We start from the raw sequence: 17,338 nt of genomic DNA, 5'->3' as shown, positions 1-17,338 counted from the left end.
AAATTGTTTTTACAGGATATATTTAAACATATTGTTTGTAACAGGATGATATGAAATAAATTCAATATAAAGCAAGAAAAAATAACAATAAGGTGTAATGCACTAGTAGTGTCTATGAAATTATCAATAATGAAGGAAATTATAGGTATTTTAGAAATTTGTAACAGGATGGCAAAATTAATAGCTAAAATTTAATAACTAATTTTTTGCCTACCTTTTATTCAGAGAATTTTGTTTTTTGTTTATAAATAAAATTCGAACAAACAGGTAAAAAGTAAATATATGTTTTCCAATTAAAAAAAAAAAGATTGTGTAAAATGGGAAATATTAAAATACAAATTTTGGTGCATTTGTTGTTGCATTTTATTATTTTTCATCAAAATTTGCATGTCAATAAAGTATTTTGCATATTGATATTTCCGGTTAATTTCATTGGGGTTTCAAATTATTTTTGGAATTTATTGTGTTATTGTTAAAAGCAAAAGTGTAAAGTTATTTTTAATTGCGATTTGCAAAAATCATATCCTCATTGGGTGAAAATGTGATGTAATTTGCCTTAAAATGTTTAAAGGATAATAATGAGGCAATTTCGATATAAACAAGTAAGAGTGTTATATTCGGCCATGCCGAATCTTATATACCCACCATCAAATCATTCATGTTTATGTAGAATTTTACTGATGTACTTACATTTTTGGGTCAGTAATAAGTCTTAAAGTCATTTTCAGAAGAAGACCTTGGTAAGGTCAATTATAAATCCATTTTCATTAAATTTATGAAAATGATTTTATTTCCTATAAAACTTTTTTATGTCGAATTTTATTGCTTTATATATATGTTATGAGCAGATATGTTATGAGCAGATATGAGCATACATCTCTTAGCGATAAAGTTAATTTCTGAAGGGGGCATTTTAATAGGGATAGGAGAAAACGTGAACCGATATTCTTACTTTCTATAAGGATCGATCCTTATAAAATTTGATAGGGAGATTTTGGCTCGCATGAAACTTTTATATGTAGAATTTTGTAGTAATGAGCGTTGAATTCGTTGTCTAAAGGGCACATTATTAGGGGGTTACATAATAACGGACTCATCATATAATAATGGACTCATTTAAGAAAATGATTTTAGTTCCCATAAAACTTTTATATGTCGAATATTATTGTTATATATATGCTTCTTAAGGTAGATATGAGCATTAAAGTCGTTTTCTGAAAGGTACCTTATAGGTGGGATAGGGTCAATTATGTATAGGGTCAATTATCCTTATAAAATTCTACAAAGAGATTTATGAGACCATAAAACATGTTTGTGCCGAATTTCACCGCTATTGATGCTTCTCTTAGCCAGTTATGAGCGACAAAGTCATTTTCTGAAGGGGTCTTTATATGGGGGGTAGGGTCAATTATGAACCGATCCTTATTAAATTCTACGAAAAGATTTAAGTCCCCATAAAACATGTTTGTGCCGAATTACACCGCTATTGATGCTTCTGTTAGTCAGTTGTGAGCGATAAAGTCATTTTCTGAAGGGTACTTTGTATGGGGGTAGGCTCAATTATGGACCGATCCTTATGAAATTCTATGAACAGATTTATGTCCCTATAAAACATGTTTGTGCCGAATTTCACCGCTATTGATGCTTCTCTTAGCCAGTTATGAGCGACAAAGTCATTTTCTGAAGGGGTCTTTATATGGGGGGTAGGGTCAATTATGAACCGATCCTTATAAAATTCTACGAAAAGATTTATGTCCCCATAAAACATGTTTGTGCCGAATTACACCGCTATTGATGCTTCTGTTAGTCAGTTGTGAGCGATAAAGTCATTTTCTGAAGGGTACTTTGTATGGGGGTAGGGTCAATTATGGACCGATCCTTATGAAATTCTATGAACAGATTTATGTCCCTATAAAACATGTTTGTGTCGAATTTCACTGCTATTGATGCTTCTCTTAGCCAGTTATTGGCGATAAAGTCATTTTCTGAAGGGGACTTTATATGGGGGTTAGGGTCAATTATGGACCGATCCTTATAAAATTCTACGAAGAGATTTATGTTCCCGTAAAACATGTTTGTGCCGAATTACACCGCTATTGATGCTTCTGTTAGTCAGTTGTGAACGATAAAGTCATTTTCTGAAGGGTACTTTGTTGAAATGAAATTCTATGAAAAGATGTATGTCCCCATAAAACATGTTTGTGCCCAATTACAGCGCTATTGATGCTTTTGTTAGTCAGTTATTGGCGATAATGTCATTTTCTAAAGGATGCCTTATATGGGGGCTAGGCGAAATCGTGGACCGATATTGCCCATTTTCAATACCAAACAAACTGGATCAACTATAAGTATCTGTGCAAAATTTCAGCTCGCTAGCTACTTCCGTTTGGACTCTATCGTGTTTTCAACAGACAGACAGACGGACAGACGGACGGACATGGCTAGATCGTCTTAGAATCTAATAAGGACCCAGAATATATATACTTTTATGGGTCTTAGACAAATATTTCAATGTGTTACAAACGGAATGACAAAAACAATATACCCCCCATCTTTTTTGATGGTGGGTATAAAAATTAGTTTAGATTTCTACAACAAGTCTAAATCAATAAAATATAATTATGAAATGTTTAATCAATAACATTAAAAAATATAAATAGAGTAGTAGATGAAATGAAAAAAACAAAAATAAAATTTTATTAAAACTGTTTATTTATTAGTTTTAAAATGTGGAATAATGAAAATAATATAATTTTAAATAAAAAGAAATTAATTTTGTGTATTTTGCTCGCCTAATAAGTTTAATATTATTTGATTTTTTATCTTTTGACATTGTTTGTTTTGATTGTTTTTTTCATTGTGAACATAAACTTATGACTTGCTGCAAAGATCTGTTCACAATCACTGTTACTAAACTTTAGTAGGTACAATATAACTTGATTGTGAATTGAACAAGTGTGTTTTCTATACACTTATATGCGCTTAACGCTAGCAATACGTTGTTATTGTTCTTAAGTATACAAGCAAGAGTAAAACAACAACACTTTCGTATTCATTGCTGGTAAACATTGACGAGACGTAGATTTTATTTTTGTTTATCGTAAAAAAAATTGTTTTAAAAAGCACTTGGAAAAAATTTGTGTTAGTTTTAAATTTCAAATTTACATTATTCGCATAAAAATTATTTTACAATAACTCACAATCTACTCTCATATAATTGAAAACGTTTTAAATACTTTTTTCTATTCATTAAAAAATATATTTGCAAAACAAAAGGGAAAATTATTTTATTTTAACAAAAAATGCAAATCATATTTTTTTGCTGTGTATTTTTTGGTATGTTTGGATTCCAAACATACAAAAAAATACACATCTACACACACGTGTACAACTTTTTCTATATACAGTATTGTTGTTGCTTTTAAACAATTTTTGATGAAATTTTCATTGGTTGTCTCAGATTTTTGCTCATATCTTCGTTATTTACTGACCGATTTTGCTGATTTTAAATAGCGATCTTCTCGAAAGCATGTCTAATAGAATTATTGAAGATTCGGATCTCGCCGATATCTGGGGTCCTCTAAAAACTGAACAGACAGACAGACGGACATGGCTTCATCGACTCCGCTATCTATAAGGATCCAGAATATATATACTTTATAGGGTCGGAAAATTATATTATTGAAATTACAAACGGAATGACAAACTTATATATACCCTTCTCACGAAGGCGAAGGATATAAAAATCATATATATAAGACTGATTGCTTGAAGCAGAGTTTAAATATTAGTAAATGCTTTATATTTGTATACCCTCCACCACCATCAGTGGTGGATATATATTAGTTTGACATTCCGTTTGTAACACTAAGAAATATTCATCTAAGACCCAACAATGTATATATATTCTTGATCCTTATGAAATTCTGAGTCGATCTAGATATGTCCGTCATTCTGTATAAAACACGCTCATGTTAAAACGAAGCAATGGAACTCCACAAAATTCACTCAAAATATTCATTGTTATTCTAAGCAGTTTGGTATTGAAAATCAGCAAGATCGGTGAAATATTTTCAGAGTTATGAGTAAAAATTTAAGACAACCTCGAAAAAATGGCGATTTTTTACATATTTATTTGTACTTTTTACAAAAACTACTGCAGATAAATTGATGAATTTTATCAGAGATACATCTAATGGTGCCAGAATCAACGTTGTTAAAAATCGGAAAAATAATTTCATATACCTCCCATACAAATGTACATATTCCCGGAAAATGTGTTTATTGTTAATAACTTCCGTTACAATATCGATATCTTCACAAAATTTTACAATTTAAAGTCTCATGTCAATACAATTCATATCAAGGAAAAAAATTTTCCATCAGCCCACAATTGGCCATAGCTCCCATACAAAGTCCCCTCCCGAAAATCACTTAAACGCGCACAACTCATTACTAAATTAAGATATCGATATAAAATTTGGTACAAGTATTCATCTTATATACAGAAATATAACCATGAAAGTTTCTTTGGATCGGTCCATAATTGGTCATAGCTCCCATACAAGGTTCCCTCCCGAAAATCAGTTAAACGCACATAACTCATTACTAAATTAAGATATCCATAAAAAGTGTTGCTCATATACAGAGAAATAATATTGAGAAATGTTTTTCCGATCCGTGAATAATTGATCATAGCTCCCATATAAGGTCCATTTTAGAAAAACACACATACAAGATTCCCTTCCGAAAATCAGAAAAATGCACATAACGCATAACCATATATTTATATCCATACATTTAGCATAAATATTGCTTTTATATACATAAATTCTATATATATATATAGATCCAGAAAAACACTTAGATTTACAATATTTTTTGCCAAGTAATGCTATAGATACAGAATTCTGAAATTTTGTCTTTTTATACATAATTGGACATATCTCCCATACAAAGTCGTTTTACTAAAATCTCTTAAACGCATATTACTTATTACTTATTACCAAACAAAGCTATTGATACATAATGATACATATAAAAAAAAATTCAATTTTTCCTATACTAGGTCCAGCCCCAAAGAGCGCATTAAAGAGCATTGCCAATTTGTGTTGAACAAAATTTTGTGTAAAACACAATTATATATGTATTTATATTTTGAAAATCTCTAAATCTTTCAAACACATGCATACATGCAAATTACTAAATTTATAATGTTCAATAAATCTTGGAATTGTAATAGATTTCACTTTTGGGATTTTTTCTATTAAAGACATCAGAAAACTGATTTCTACAAATATTTGATCAATTAGAAAAGTAATAACATGGAAGTAGCTGGTGGAGGGTATTTAAGATTCGGCACAGCCGTATATAGCACTCTAACATGTTATTACCACAATTTAAACAGTTTTCATGAAAAATATTTATGATGTACATTAATATGTAAAGTAAATGTTAAAAGTACAATTACTATTTTGATCATAAATTTAAATTATTTTGATGAAAATTGAATTAATACCTATATAAATTGTACATTTTGGTAGTTGTATACAACTTTCATTAAAAATAGCAATCAGCTGTTGAATTGGTAAACACGTACAAAAAATTTCCTAATAAAAAATTTCGAAAAAAATTGTCCAAAAACTAGAGATGAACTAAGTTAATATCTCAGTCAGGTTGGAAGAATCTTTAATATTTTTTTGCAAAATTTTTAAATCACTTTTTGCTCGTAAAATTGTTTATCCTTATAATATTTTAATGCGCTCCGGATAATGCAAAAATAATGCTTTTATATGACACTAATATCTACGCACTGTAGTTATCTGAAAGCAAAATTTTTTTCAGATAAACGCTGTTAGGGCCGCTATAAATGAAGACATTGTATTTTTCTTTCGCAAAATCTATTTAAACCATCAATATAAATTACTGCAAAACTTTACAAAATTTTTCACGTCTTTAGTTAAAAATACAATGAAAAAGAAATGGAAATATTGCAAAAATTTTATTATTATCTAAAAGGTTGGAATATAAACATTTTTTCAATTATTATGAGAATAAATTTACGCGGTATTACAACTGCATTCGAAAATAGCTGATAACTCAATGAAGCCAACAGCATCCAAACATACAAAAAAAATACACAGATGAATAAAACCAAATACATCTACACACACGTGTACATCTGTATCCAATATACAGTGTTGTTGTTGCTTATTTAACAAATCATGAAAAAATATGACATTTTTTGATGAAATTTTCAGAGGTTGTCTCGGATTTTTGCACATATCTCTGTTATTTACCGACCGATTTTGCTGATTTTAAATAGCGATCTTCTCGAAAGCATGTCTAACAGAATTATTGAAGATTCGGATCTCGCCGATATCTGGGGTCCTCTAAAAACTGATTTCAACAGACGGACAGACAGACAGACAGACAGACAGACAGACGGACATGGCTTAATCGACTCCGCTATCTATAAGGATCGAGAATATATATACTTTATAGGGTCGGAAAATTATATTATAGAAATTACAAACGGAATGACAAACTTATATATACCCTTCTTACGAATGTGAAGAGTATAATTAATTAGATTAACGTATTAAAGACGAATAAAGGGTTACTTATGTTTCTGAAATATATTATTTTAGTCCTTTCAAACAAGAACACTTTTGCTTACAATTTAATAAATTTATTATAACATGTGGTTCAGGATTTAATTATAAGGCTGATCATTATCCGTCTGAAATAAAATCTTTTATTTCAGTACATATACATGCAATAAGAAATTACAAATCACGTAATACTTTACTTAATAAAAGCGATACAATAAATTGTCAGGCCATAGCTTCATCCTGATAAACCACCGAAACAATAAAATTCAAAACGTTAGAGTGCTATATTCGGCTTTGCCGAATCTTAAATACCTTTCACCAGAAGCTTCCTTTTATTACACTAACATATTTTAACATACCAACATTTATGCATTTATGCATGCATGCAACGAAAGCGTGAATGCAATAGCTCGAGGCAGTTAACCTGATAAACGCAAAACTATTCGTCGCAATAAAGTCTGAACTAAAAATATGGGTGAGAGAATCCTATAAGACCTCTTCTAATAATGAAAGAGAAGAATCACGAAAATCCTATGAGTTGACCCTGATGAGAGCAAAACGAAAAATCTCCTCAAAATGAGCATATCTGAAGTTAGTATGATAGTACGTATTCTGAGTGGACACACAGGATTACGAGCACCGATTCGAAAAAATTTCGTAAAATGATTTATGCGCACTCATAGCAAAATCCAAGTCGAATTTGCTTTTAAATTAATGAAATATGTAAGTTTAAGTAATTTTCGGAAGTGAACCTTATATGGGAACTATGACCAAACACAGCCTTATCAATTGTTAAACAATTGTTATGATTTTCAACATACTTGATCCCTGGTAGAAAGCTATAGTGTTCGACAAAATTCATCAAATTATCGTCGTAATTTCTGAGGAAACTGCTTAAGAATTACGAAAAAAAGTAATTTTTCTCTAAGTAGACTGAAATTTTTACTCATAACCATTTACGTCAAGAACCAATTTTGCTGATTTTCAAAGCCAAACTACTTAGGGACACAACAAATACTTTTTGGTGAATTTGGTTGAGTAGTTTTGACGTGAGCGTGTTTTACACAGACAGACGGACATCGACTTAGATTTTCACAAGGACCCAAAATATATATACTTTGCTGGGTCTAAGATGTGTTGTTACACACGAACGACTAACTACTAACTGTATCACCTCTGATGGTGGTGGAGGGTATAAAAAGTCAACAAATGTGGGATTATTGAACAAAAATTGTTTAATTTAGTATTTATAAAAAAATTTTGAGATATTTTTAATATTTCTAACATAAATATATTTTTTTCGATCGCACCCCATGGGATTTTACTACGGACCATTGCATTTTATATAATATTGAAAACACAGAAACATGAAACTAAGTAAGTACTTTTTGATACTTCTTTGAATTTTGAACATAAAAACATAAAATTAAGTAAGCGAGAACATATAAAAAAGTACTTTATCCTTCTTCAAAGTGTACCTTTTTTATAATATAGGACAAAATGTATAAAATTAAACATTAATGGCTGTATTCATAAAAACATATTTTAGGTTTATTAACCAATTTTAGGCAAAATTCACGAAATCATATTTATAAGCGTTAAATAGCTTAAAACCATTGAAGAATATAAGAATTTTATTGTAGGTTCGACCCTTCTTTAACCTAAAAATAAAATAGTTTATTTTTTTACAATTTTTTTTCTCAGATAAAGCTTTTTACGTTAATTTTAGGTTGTTATCAACTACAAACTATGTTTTCTTCTAAAATAAAATCTAAATATTATAATTTTAAGGTTTAAAAATTGTAGAATAATTTGAAACTATTGTATTTTCGGAAAAACTCAAATCTAGGCCTCATTGAACTAATAGATGAATATTAGACAATATTCAAATTAGCCAGCACTTTTTTTGGGCAATTTGGAAATGGTTTCGAACAATACTATACATGTATATATTAGAGTGCTGCAAGCTTGTATGAAGGAATCCGACAGGCCGTTCCCCACTCTGGAATTATTCTATGGCTTGTAAACCTATGTCCTGCAAAAAATTAGGCTGATAGAACAACGTTAACAGGTGCCGCAACGGCTCTGAAGTTTCCAAATGCATTTACAATGAGGAAAAAAACGAATTTTTCAGTTTTTGCGAAAATTTTGCCATTTAGTAATAAAGTTTGAACATTATTGCAAAATAATCACAATGTGCACACGAAAATTGGGTGAACATTTTGTGTCTCACAGCACAGAGGATGTATGCACATCAAATCCGAAGAAATACACCTAGGCCTCTATCGGGCCTGTTGTGCGCTCCTTAACCAGTGCCACGGGTGGGAATCGAACCCACCTCCTCCGGTCTACCAGACTAGAACACTAACCACTAACCTACCGGAGGCCAAGTTAGTTTGTTAGTTAGTTAGTTAGTTCGAAAGAGGGATGTATACACTTGAAATCCGAAGAAATACACCTAGGCCTCTATCGGGCCTAGATGTTCGATTCCCACTGGTGGAAAATTTTTTAGAAAATTTCATGGGGATATGTGGACAACAGATAAGTGAATAAAACGATGAAAAAATAGATCAATAATTCTTTTAGTTAAGCTGTATCTGCGATTTGAACACTACGGACTATGGGAAAATGACATTTTTTGTAAAATTTTAGAAAATACGTATTAATTCTTCACTGTTGCACATTTTAAACAAAGTATTTAAAATTATATAATATGAAATATATATTGCAAAGTTTATTAAAGTCAGACATTCTTAACCTATATAATTTGGAGTTCAAAGGCCAAACTCTGGTTTCCTAAGTGTAAGGCCGCAATTAATTTCGCTCCGAATTTTTAAAGTTTATCTTACAAACTAAACTTAATTAAAATCTGAGACTTTGTTTAATAAAATCAGTGAAAAATTTGCTATTTATTAGTGTATTTATTTATTTGGATCGTTACTAATTTTTCCACATTAATCTGTTTAAATAAAAACAAAATTTTGATCCACATTGATCATCACTTTTGTTTGCTTGTCAAGTGATAAAGTTGCCATCTGATTTATCTTGTTTCTATACTGTGCAAAATAATACATACTAATTTTAAAAAAAAATGTCTTGTTTATTAAAAAATTGTAATATTAAAGGTGAAGATGAAAGAATGGTGGTCTGTTGGCTGTGCCATGAATGTTGTCACTTTAAATGCAGTGGACTTTCAGGGATAGTAGCATAAGCTGTTTCTAAAAATAAAGGTTTACATTGGTGCTGTGAAAGTTGTAGAAAATTTGGTGTAAACTATTATCGATTTTTCCAAGAGACTAAAAAGAAATTCGCCGAAATTCAAGATGAAGCCGTTAAATTAAATGAACGCATTTCCGCATACGGAAAATTGTTTGATGATTTTAAATCTCTAGATAATTTAAAATCTCCTCCGCAATCTTCTCCCAAACGACGTAAATCGGCAAGAAACTTAACCAAGGAAAAACGTGATGATCAACCAACTGTGTCTGCACCTCCGTGTAACACTGCATCTGATCCAAACGTTCCATTAACTAATATTTCTGTTTCTGTACCTTCGTGTAACACTGCATCTGATCCAACTGTTCCTATATCCAATATTAATGAATTATGTAGTAATAATTCACATCTTAGTTATGCTGACGCAGTTTTATGTTCTGCCAATGTAACTACTAATGTGATTAATCCGATTGTTGATAATCCTCCGCAATTGATAAATACTGAAATTATTCCTCTCCGAGCAATTCCTCCAAAAAAGACAATATTCATTTCTCGTCTAGCAAGCGATACTACTTCCGATTCAGTTGATTTCTACATAAAAAATAAACTTGGTAATGATGCTGACATATCAATACAAAAATTTAATTTTTCTCAACCGAGATCAATATCATCTTTTAAGATTACAGTTTCTATGAATCACTTCGAAAGATTGCTTGATCCGAATTTCTGGCCAATAAATACTCTGGTCCGGGAATATATTTACAGGTCCAGACCTCAAACCATTGCTGCTCTTCCACAGCGTGAATCTTTTATTCCAAAAAACTAATTAATGATTACTTGTCCATCGTCTATCAAAATGTTCGAGGATTAAGAACAAAGTTAACAACGTTGTATATGAATAGTTTCAATATTGATCAACAAATATTAATATTTACGGAAACATGGCTAAATAAAAATTTTCTGAATACTGAAATTCTTTGCAATAAATTTAATATCTACCGTCGAGATCGTGGTAACAATACTACAGGAGGTGGTGTCCTAATTGCTGTTTCATGTAATTTATCATCTGAACTCGTAATCATGGAATCTCCTCATGATGATATTGAATTTATATCCGTTTCTATTAAAATTAATGGTTATCAATTATTTATTTCTTGTTCGTATATTCCTCCTTCCTCTCATCAATCTTTATACGGTAAGCATGCTATCAGATCTGTAGCTCGTTCTTCAAAAGATGGAGACTCTCTTTTTATCTTTGGAGACTTCAATCTGCCCTCAACAGAGTGGAAATTCTTACCAGATGATGGATATCTCATTCAGACGAGGCAGAATTCTAATTTCGATGATTTTTTTAATATCCTATATGATATGGGTCTATTCCAAATTAATGGCATTCGTAACGAATATTCAAAAATATTGGACTTAATATTCGTAAATGATGCGTCAAATAGTTTTATTAAACTCATTCATGTCCAGAAGATCGTTATCATCCAACAATTGAATTAAGAACATCCATTCCACTAAATTTTTCAACGCCTTCGTCCAGCAAAAATGAAAAAGTATTTTCATTTAAACATACCAACTATAATAAGTTAAATGAACTACTACTCGATACAAATTGGCAATACTTATTTTCTTGTCATACAAATGTTGATGATAAGTTAAAAGCCTTTTATATGAAGCTAAATAATTTCCTCAATTTATGTGTTTTTTTGCGAAAATCTGAAAATCTATCCGGTCCACCATGGAACAATAAACAACTGGCTTACGCAAAAAATAGGAAGAATAAATGCTATAAAAATTTAGACAATCCGGTTCTTACATTGATTATATGAGATACTCTATTACCCGTGCTGAATACAATATCCTTAATAAATCATGTTATAATAATTACCTTAACACAATGAAGATCAACTTTAAACGAAATCCAAAATCATTTTTCAAATTTGTTAATTCTAAGAAGAAAACTTCTTGTTTTCCTTTATCCATGAAATTTCAAAAATATGAATCCAGCGATGAGGCTTATATTAGTAATTTATTTGCTAACTTCTTTTCAACTACATATTCTGATGCATCTTATAATGATTCATTAAACTATCCTTTAAAATAACTGCGAATCAACTAGTATCATTACCTTTAATTGATATTTGTACCATTTCTATGGAAATAAAAAAACTCAAGTTTTCCTATAACTCTGGCCCAGACAATATTCCGAGCAGTATTTTAATTAATTGTGCAGACGCTATTGCTACTCCGCTAGCATATTTATTTAATACTTCAATAAAATGTGGCTCTTTTCCCAATGTTCGGAAGGATTCGTTCCTAATTCCTTTGTATAAATCTGGAAATAAATCAGATGTTTCAAATTATCGTGGTATTGCAAAACTTAGTATAATACCAAAATTATTTGAGAATATTGTTACCGACCACTTATGTTTCCAAGTTTCAAGTTTAATATCTCCTTGTCAGCATGGGTTTCAAAAGAAGTGTTCCACTACCACAAATCTTTTTCATCTTTCAACCGTTATTTATCGTGGATTTCTTCAACAGCAACAGACTGATGCAATCTATACTGATTTCAGTAAAGCATTTGATAAAGTTAACCATGTACTTTTGAGAAATAAACTTTATTTAATGGGGTTCTCTGATCTGAGTATAAAATGGATATATTCATATTTAACCAACAGAAAACAGATCGTAATATTTAAAAACTCCCGTTCCAGAAGAATTGATGTTCTTTTTGGTGTTCCACAAGGAAGTCATCTTGGACCTCTTCTATTTTCGCTGTTTATAAATGACTTGCCTCAAATTATTCGATTTTCCAATATCCTGATGTATGCTGATGATGTAAAAATTTTCCTTAGTTATCGCCAATGGTGTGATCATAAATATCTTCAAGATGACCTTAATTCGTTTCTTACGTGGTGTAACATAAATCTAATGGAACTAAACCTAAAAAAATGTAAATACATGCGATTTGCAAGAAAAAGTCCTATCCCTGCTAAGTATGTCTTCGATGGATATGAGCTCGAACTTGTTGATAATTTCCTTGATCTTGGAGTTTTACTTGATTCCAAACTAAACTTTATTCCCCATATAACGATGACAGTTAATAAAGCCAGAGGTGTACTTGGTTTCATAAAAAGGTGGTCAAAGGAATTCAATGATCCTTATGTTACAAAAACACTTTATACATCATTGGTAAGGCCTATTCTAGAGTATGGATCCATTATATGGGACCCTTTGTACAAAAAATATTCCGACGCCATTGAATCTGTCCAAAAGCAATTCCTGCTTTTTTGTCTCCGTGGACTAAATTTTAATCCATTAAATTTGCCTTCGTATTCCGCTAGACTTGCTTTAATTAAACTCCCAACACTCAAAAGCCGCAGAACAATGTTAAATATTTTGTTCATTTTCAAAATTATTACTGCCGATGTATGTTCCAGTTTTCTAATTAACAACATCGCGTTTAATGTTCCTCGACGTTCGTCCCGATATTTTTCTCCGATATCAATACAATTTTTTAGAGCTAACTATGAAAGTGCAGATCCATTAAGGAGGATGTCTCATGAATTTAATAAATATTATTTGTATATTGATTTCTCATTGTCTTCACATGTTATTAAAAATAATTTATTATTTAAGCTAAATTCATAACTATGTAAACCATTTTTATATTATTTTTTAAAAATGCCTGTAAGGAACTTTTCCATAGGCAAATAAATAAATAAATAAATAAATAAATAAATAAAATTTGTGAATTCTCAATATACCATGTCGAATAATTATTTGTTTGTTGGCCATGTTTAATAAATACGACTTTAATTCTTAGTAGGGTTTTATAGTTGAAACAAAAAGTCGACTTTTCGACTTGGCATTAGCCTTATGTACATATAAACTGCTATCGCCAATGGAAGTGACATTTTTGATCCCTTGAAATTTTAATTCCGCTAAAAAGGAAAATAGCTATCGTGATCAATTTATTCACACTAGGAACAATTTTTTCACGTGCAAATTTTTGTGATCAATAAAAGTGCAAATGGAATATAATTACATGACATTTTGATAGCCAATAGATGTGATTTTTGAGTTTTTGTTTTTGATTGTTTTTTATGCTCGATAATAACATTGTTACGCATATGTGTTTTGATATACTTACTTTTGACCTTTATTCCAAAATGCATCTTTTATTGGATGATAATTTACTTTAGCAGGATTATAATCAGTTGCTATTGCCGAGTCCTTTTCATCATTGAGTTTCATTGATATTATCTTCTCTGGAGAACATTTAGTGCGAACTTCTTTTCTTTTATTTAATGTTTCATCATCTACTTTAGGTTCTAACTTCACAATTTTCGAAACATTATCCAATTCTTGTTCCGAGTGCCGTTTGATAGGTACTACATTATTATTAACTGTTTTATTAACACCTGATTCATCATTAGGAGGTTTCCTTCAAATTAAAAAAAATATAAAATAATAAAATATTAAAAAAAAATATTTTTGATATTATAGTTATATATTTATATATAGTTATTTTCCTTACAATTTATGTATTATTGGCCAAGAAGGCTTTTTATACCCTAAACCGCTTTTGTGGGGAGGGTTTGTGCCGATGTTTGTAACACACAACAACATTTGTCCTATACCCACCTTAAAGTATACCAATCGGAAACTCCGAATCATTTTCTGAGTCGATTTAGTCCTGCCGTCTGTCCGTCCATGTAAACCTTGTAATCAAACTACAGGATATTCTTGCACCTTTCGGAAATTCGGATCTCTGCGCCATCTTCGCCTCCTTTTCGCTCTCTTTAATTTTTATTTACAAAAAGGCTCGCTGGGCTCAGCTCAACGAATTCTATAGGCAATTCAATTGGAAACTTTGTTTCCTAGAAAATAATGGCGAAAATGGTTAAAAATATAATTATGCTGAGAATGAAAACATTCATTCCATCAAAAAAATCGTCAATTAGGCCTAGGCAAAAGTCTTGGTTTAATTAGAAGTGCAAAATGCAATCAGATCCAAAGAGGAAGCTTTCAGAATTTGGCGTAATAATAAAAGCGTCCAAATTGATAAGCTGCGCAAAAAGGCGAGGTCTTCGTGTGCTAAGGCCAAAAAGCTCTTCACGAGCAGCGCCTTCGCGCGAAGGTTCTTGCTGCTCGTATGGGAAGCAAAACCTTTTGGTCGTTCGTTAAAAGTGTAAAGGATAATGCTAGTTCTTCAATTCCGACGCTTTTCAAGGACGACCAAACATTCACTGACCCGGTTGATATTGCTAACCTTTTAGCTGAGTTATTCGCAAACAATTTTTGTTTGCCGGTTAGCGATCAACCACTGCCCGAGCACGAAAGGGTATCAGTAAAATGTTCTAACTGATCTCAACATCAGCAAGTCTCCTGGACCAGATGGCATACCGGCACTGGTCTTGAAGCAGTGCTCTTCGACGCTAGCTCGTCCATTAGCTAATCTTTTCAGCATTCTATACCATGCCGATAAATTTCCTGCATTTTGGAAGATTGCTAATGTAACGTCAATTTCTACAAAGGGAGAGGCTAATAATCCTGAAAATTACCGTCGCATAGCAATTTGTTCAGCACTTTCTAAAGTTATGGAAAGTATGGTCAATTTCCATCTTGTCAAGTATTTAGAGACCAAAAATTTACTTAACGACCGCCAGTATGGCTTTCGTAGGGGTCGCTTACTCTTCACTCCATCTGATCTACTTACTATTTACACCAATTATATCCGATCGAAAATGGAATACAACTCTCATGTATGGGCCGGAGCTTCGAAGTCTATTTTGGACCTATTTGACCGCGTACAGGAGAGGGCGAAGGTACTTATCGGTGACAGTAGGGTATCCAACTTTATTGATTCACTGGAGCAACGTGGGGTGTATTTCACAGATCTATCGATACTACAATGGAATGTGTTCCTTTGAAAGTAGGGAACTTATTCCAGGGTATAAAAATTAGCTTAATTTTTTTTTTTTTATTTTGAGAAATTATACTGAAATCAGCATTTTTAATCATTAATAGGAACTAAGGACACTTCTAAATTAGTTCTATTATTTTTTGCAATATGCAATAGATTGAATTGTAGTGCCCCTCTTGTAATGCATGGAACACATTAAAGACAGAAGACTACAAATTGCAATCTGTCAAAAAAAAATACACACGTTTATCAGGGGTGCCAGGTAATTTTGAAGGAAAATCGGCAAATTTGTCAAAAAAAAAATCGGAAATTATCGGCATTTATATTTTAAAAATGGGAAAGTATAGTCGGTTATGGTCGACCATATGATACCTTACACCATTGAGTATGTTAAAAATGTGGATTATTATACCCTCCACCACCATCAGTGGTGATACAGGGTATATATAACTTTGTCATTCCATGTGTAACACCAATTATATATATTTTGGGTCTCTATCAAATTCTGAGTCGATTTAGATATGTCCGTCTGTCTGTGTAAAACACGCTCACGATAAAACGAAGCAATAGAATTTAACCAAATTCACCCAAAATGTTCTTCATTTTCCTAAGTTGTTTGGTATTAAAAATGGGCAAAATCGGTTCACATCTGGAAAACTTGTTTTTAATAATAAAGCATTTAAGTTGTTTACCTTAATTCGGACATATTTTAACAAATTGTTGAAAAAAAGTATTTTCTAAAAGAGGGGTTATGTGGAGGCGAAGGTAAGTATGGGCCTATCCTTACAAATTTTGGTATATGGCTTTTCGTTTACATTAGAATTATGTATTGGGGGCTAGTCTGATAATAACTTAAATCTGTAGTATTATTAAGACGTATATAGAACTAGATATATATAGATATCTAACACAATTATGAACTCAAAAGCCCTTTCCAGGGGGTAGTGTTGCATGGGGGCCAGGTGAAATAATAGACCGAAAAACAAGTAATGTCAAAATGTCATCAAAATGATATGAAAATTGCGACCTATACATTGTGCAAGAGGTTTACATAGACAGCTAGCCAGAAAGACGGGCGGAAGGACATGGCTTAATCTTTTCAAAATATGATTCTGACTCGATCGGTATTCTTTAAGGTGGGTGTAAGACCAATATTTTTGTGTGTTACAAACATCAGCACAACATCACTATGGTTGTTTAAGTTCGTTTTTTTTTGTACGTGTTTTTTCAGGGGTTTTTTTTTTGATTATTTGATATTTGTTAGGATTTAGTACATTCCCTTTTTTACACCCTTGGGTGGGGATATTTTTCTAAATTCTAACGAGTAAAACCGCTAACGGTATCGGCTTAAATATTGTTCGCCACTTTCTGCCATTAAAATATAGCATTATCTTCCTAATCGCTGTCGTATACGTTTCGTATAACCCAAACACAAGGTAATATTTAATAAAGATTTTTTATTTAAACAAAATTTTAAAAACACTTTTCGTTTTATTTTCACGCACGAACATTTTGGTCCAATCGAGCCGGATTTAATTTGCCACACAAGTACACCACAAATTAATTGGTA

At 31.5% G+C, this 17,338-nt stretch overlaps 1 protein-coding gene across 2 annotated transcripts in view; it reads right to left on the bottom strand.

The window, feature by feature from the left end:
* Window positions 1-17,338, bottom strand: part of LOC111684789 (DNA ligase 1) — a 126,713-nt gene that overhangs the window by 93,203 nt on the left and 16,172 nt on the right. Inside the window, exons 1-2 of one of the 2 annotated variants that reach the window (XM_046949636.1) lie at window positions 14,380-14,486; window positions 13,993-14,286 (exon numbers count right to left, since the gene is read on the bottom strand). In XM_046949636.1, the coding sequence (XP_046805592.1) occupies window positions 13,993-14,286; window positions 14,380-14,471 (386 nt within the window). In that variant the 5' untranslated portion in view covers window positions 14,472-14,486. Of the gene's footprint in view, window positions 1-13,992; window positions 14,287-14,379; window positions 14,487-17,338 lie in introns of those variants that run through there. The other variant, XM_046949630.1, reaches the window with a different exon arrangement.

This window comes from Lucilia cuprina, chromosome 2 (assembly GCF_022045245.1).
Source record: "Lucilia cuprina isolate Lc7/37 chromosome 2, ASM2204524v1, whole genome shotgun sequence".
Lineage (NCBI taxonomy): Eukaryota > Metazoa > Arthropoda > Insecta > Diptera > Calliphoridae > Lucilia > Lucilia cuprina.
The sequence above is the reverse complement of the archived record's forward strand: the minus strand, read 5'-3'. Positions and strand labels throughout refer to the sequence as shown.